This window comes from Vitis riparia, chromosome 2 (genome assembly GCF_004353265.1).
Source record: "Vitis riparia cultivar Riparia Gloire de Montpellier isolate 1030 chromosome 2, EGFV_Vit.rip_1.0, whole genome shotgun sequence".
NCBI classification, from domain to species: domain Eukaryota; kingdom Viridiplantae; phylum Streptophyta; class Magnoliopsida; order Vitales; family Vitaceae; genus Vitis; species Vitis riparia.
In genome coordinates, this window is record NC_048432.1 from 16,640,751 (window position 1) to 16,645,230 (window position 4,480).

At 38.5% G+C, this 4,480-nt stretch overlaps 1 protein-coding gene across 1 annotated transcript; it reads right to left on the reverse strand.

Annotated features, from left to right (window-relative positions):
- Positions 1 to 313: 313 nt before the first annotated feature.
- LOC117904253 (oxalate--CoA ligase-like) lies at positions 314 to 2,696 on the reverse strand. Its single transcript, XM_034816775.1, has 4 exons — positions 2,462 to 2,696; positions 1,204 to 2,251; positions 1,007 to 1,110; positions 314 to 885 (listed from the first exon to the last, which is right to left on the reverse strand). Exons 1-4 carry the CDS (start codon positions 2,660 to 2,662, stop codon positions 667 to 669), a joined length of 1,572 nt encoding a protein of 523 aa, XP_034672666.1. The 5' UTR covers positions 2,663 to 2,696; the 3' UTR covers positions 314 to 666.
- Between the last annotated feature and the right edge of the window lie 1,784 nt (positions 2,697 to 4,480).

Consider the following 4,480-nt stretch of genomic DNA (forward strand, 5'->3'; position numbering starts at 1 on the left):
AAATTTTCATTGGAGTTTTCTTCTAAAACATTTGAGGTTGTCTTTCTCTACTGTTCGATTTCACAGGAAAGGTGTTTTCCAAGAAATCCATGCATTTTTTGTTTTAACTAAGATGTTTACTTCCATAAACTTGCTCCCAAACTTTTTTACCAGAACTTTATTTGCTACACTGTTATAGCATTGCCTCCATTATATTTGACTGTTTTATCTTTTGTTCAATGGTTTAGGTGTGTATTTTGGATATTATACTAATTTCTACCCTTTTTTTTTCTAATGTAAGAGTCTAAGAGATACCACATAAGACAGGAATCAATTACATAAATGGTTTTAGGCCAGTGGGCGGCCTAGAGCTCCCATGTGCGTTCATAATTTCTTTCCAATCAATCATATCAAAAGACATCAGTTTTTTCCTCCGACAACCCCATTTCGACACAAGTCTCCTCAAATAAATTGATGGCAAATGTAGCTCCAACGTCCAATCCTCATAATCACAACAATGGGAAGAGAGAAAGCAAAACAAATTTTACCACATCTTCGGTGACTCTCGTTTACTGAATTTGAATAACAGAGCCTTCCCATGCTACATAATATAACATTGGGAATATCTTACTAAGAGAATGTATGAAGCACCTAATAGGAATAAGAATGTTTGAAATAATTGCTTGACTAAGCACCGAATTTGGGGATTTTGGCTGTGGAGATTTGAGCAAGAAAATGCTCTGCCACGAGTCGACGCTGGATCTTCCCAGTAGCTGTTTTCGGGAGAGTGTCGGTCATGAATACCTTCTTTGGAACCTTGAAAGTTGCCAAATTCTTCTTGCAAAACCGCAGCACCTCTGATTCGTCCAAGTCAGACCCTTCTCTAGGAATTATGGCGCAATTTATCTGAATATGAATAAACGAACCAAGATTAGCACACTGTAACATTTCAAACACAGAAGCCCATTCTTTCATCCCTGTTTTTAGGTAATGATAAAATTGATAATCAATAGAGTGGGTTCCGTACCTCTTCCCCATACTTGTCATCAGGGACTCCAAATGCAACACCTTGGGCAACGTCCGGATGAGACAGAAGCACCGCATCTACTTCAATTGGCGATATCTTCTCCCCTGAAAATTTTGAAACAACCCAGTTGATGGTCCACAAACACAAACATAAACAAATGTGAGATGCCAATAATGATGCTCTGTTAAAATCAATACCTCCTCTGTTAATAAGCTCCTTGATTCGCCCAACAAGATGTAAATATCCATCGGAGTCCAGAAACCCGACATCTCCAGTGTGAAACCACCCGAAACTGAAAGCAGCCTTGTTGGCCTCAGGATTATTTTTGTAGCCCTTGGTAACATTTGGGCCCCTTATGCACACCTCACCACTGACGTTAGGTTGTTGCAGCACACCATTCTCGTCCAATATTGCCATTTCTTGCCCAACCGGTTTGCCCACCGAACCGGGTTTGTGCTCACCGTTTTCGGGTAACGGGTTCGATGCCATGAGGTGAGTCGCTTCCGTCATAGCGTAAGCCTCGAGAACCGGGGCGCCAAATGACTCCTCAAGCCGAGCGAGTATTGACGGTGCGAGGGATGCGCTGCAGCTGCGAATGAAGCGCAGTTTGGGGAGAGACGGCTCGGGCTTGCTTAGATGGCGATCGAGGATGATTTGGTGAATCGTAGGGACAGCGGTGTACCACGTGGCCTTGTACGCGATCATGTCTGACCAGAACGTAGAAGCAGAGAATCGCCCAGCCGAGGGGAGAGTCACGGCGGCTCCGGCGACGAGGGAGCTCAATAAACCGGCGAGCAAGCCGTGAACATGGAACAGCGGGAGGACGATGACGGTCGAGTCCGACTCAGTGAGTTTGTAAACAGATTTGATGTTCCGGACGGAGGATGCGAGGTTGAGCTGAGTCAGAGGCACGCCCTTGGGTCGACTCGTCGTCCCAGAGGTGTGAAGAAAGAGTGCCACGTCGGCAGGGTCATTGACGATGCTATTAATCGAATTGGACTTCAAATCAGAGTTGTAATCACTCAGAATGACGTCATCTCCGGTGTCGGAGACAGTGGCTGTGATGCAAGGGATTTTCAGCTTTGAAGCGGCGGCTTGAGCCGGTTGGTTTCCTTCTTGTGATGTCACCAGAAGCTTCGATTCTGAGTCGGATAGGTAAAACTCGAACTCTTCGGTGGTGTACGCGGAGTTTAGCGGCGCAGCGGTGGCTCGACATCGAATTACAGCCAAGAACACCACCACAGACTGCAACCAAACAAGAAATAAAAATCAAATCTCTCAGTTTCTCGGTTTCAACATTCCCTGCTCGGTTGCGGAGAAACCGAGGAAAAACGAAAAGCGGAATGGGAAGGTATATGCTCTGTTAGAACCATATCCACTGTTCTAATGAAAACAGAACAGCCAAAACTTGAAACTAACTTCAAATTCATCCTCATTTCTAGGAGGAAAACTCACCTCGACGGTGTTTGGGAAGGTGAGAGCGACGACATCGCCGGGGTTGATGCCGGACGCGAGGAGAAGAGAGGCGGCCTTATCAATAAGCTCATCCAATCGAGCGTGGGTGAGATCGAATTTTCCCGAGACCGAAAGCGCACGGCGGGAGGGGAACTCCTCCGCCTTCTGCTTCAACAAACCAGTTAGGGTTAGGGTTTCCATATCGGCTTCAACTTTAAAAGAATGTGTGCACAACAATAAGAGAAATGGCAGATATATATATATATATATATATATATATATATATATAGGAGGAGAGCAGCGAACGATTTCCACGTAGGATGGCGGCGAGCGGTCAATATTTAAGAGTGGCGTCCTGCGGGATTGCGCCTTCCATGAATCTCCGGCCATCTCGTGGGGTCGACACGTGGTCTATCCAGTGCCGTCAATATCTGACGCCATCGGTGGGGCCCAATGTAGCCAGGGGGAATCCCGTCACGTTTCCGCTTCTTCCAAGAAACTCTCCACCTCAGAGTCCTTGGATTTTAAAATTTGGAGAGACATTAACGGGACTCCCTTTTTTGCATTTTTTTTCCCCTTTTAGAGGCTGGTCAACCGTTGGATCCCAATACCATGATCCATAAATCATCTTAATTCCAAAATGGTAAAATCACACGCATGCCATTTTTACTACTTCCATATTTTACTTTTTCCAAAATTAATCAACATTTAAAACTTTTACCTTCTAATTAGATTCTGATTCACACTAAATCCATCCCAATTTCTCCGATACCATTTTTTCATGTGGCATTAATCAGTCCCACTTGGCACACTTTTCACGTGTGATACCTAATCTTAGAACTCATAATATGCAATAAATGCATTGATGTAGTTCAACCTTCATTGGACCAACTCTTGCTATAAACTTTCAAATATTGTAACGTTTAAAATGAGATTGATAGTGATGTGAGTTTATAGCTTATTAATTAGTTCATATTGATAATGTTATAATTTTTTTTTAAAATAATTTATTTTTTAAGCCCCACAAAATAAATATTGTTTTTTTAAATTATTAAATTAATGATTTTGATGAAATAATATTTAGAGAAATGGAGATAATTTCTTAATTTATGGAAAAAAAATGATAAATGTTTAAGAAAACAGAATATGATGTGATGATTGAAATTCTCGTTTAGGATTAAAAAGATTATATATTTGAATTTTTTATTTTTATTTTAAAAATAAAGGGGTAAAGTATTATAAAAATATCATTAAAGCCCATAAATTTTTTGTATAACTCAAAAAATGTTTTTAGGAAGAAGATAATTAAAAGTGTGTTTGATAACGTTTTTATTTAAAGTGTTTTTGGTAAAAATATTTTTAAGAGAATCATTAAAAGCCTATTTGATAATGATTTTAAAAAATGTTTTTAATATTTTTAATACTTGAAAGTTTTTTTATCATTTAAGTATTAGAAATACTAAAAATACTTTTTTAAATTACTTTAAAACATACTCTAAAAGCCTATTCGTTAGTGATTTTATGAAACACTTATGATATTTTTAATATTTAAAATTTTTTATCATTTAAGTGTTATAATGGTTAAAAAAAGTTTTTAAAAATAGCTATTAAACATATTTTAAGAATCTATTTGATAGTAATTGTTGAAAATATTTTTAATACTTAAATTTTTTTGTCATTTAAGTATTAAAAATATTAAAAATATTTATAAAATCACTTTTAAATGTATTCTAATAATGTATTTGAGAATTATTTTTAATATTTTAATTGTTCGAAGGATTAGAAAACATGGCTAAAATTTGGTTAAATCTTTCTTACAGAAGTGCTACTTGACGTGAAAAAGGGCTTTTTAATGCTTCCTTGACAAATCTAAAAAAGTTTATGGCAAGTCAGCAAAAACGTTTGTAATGAAATTACTATCCACCGATTCAATCATAATAGCGTAACAAAAAACAGTGAAGGTTGAAAAACAGAAAAAGTAGGAAGGAAGCAGAGGAAGCAAAAAGGAAACAGCTTAGC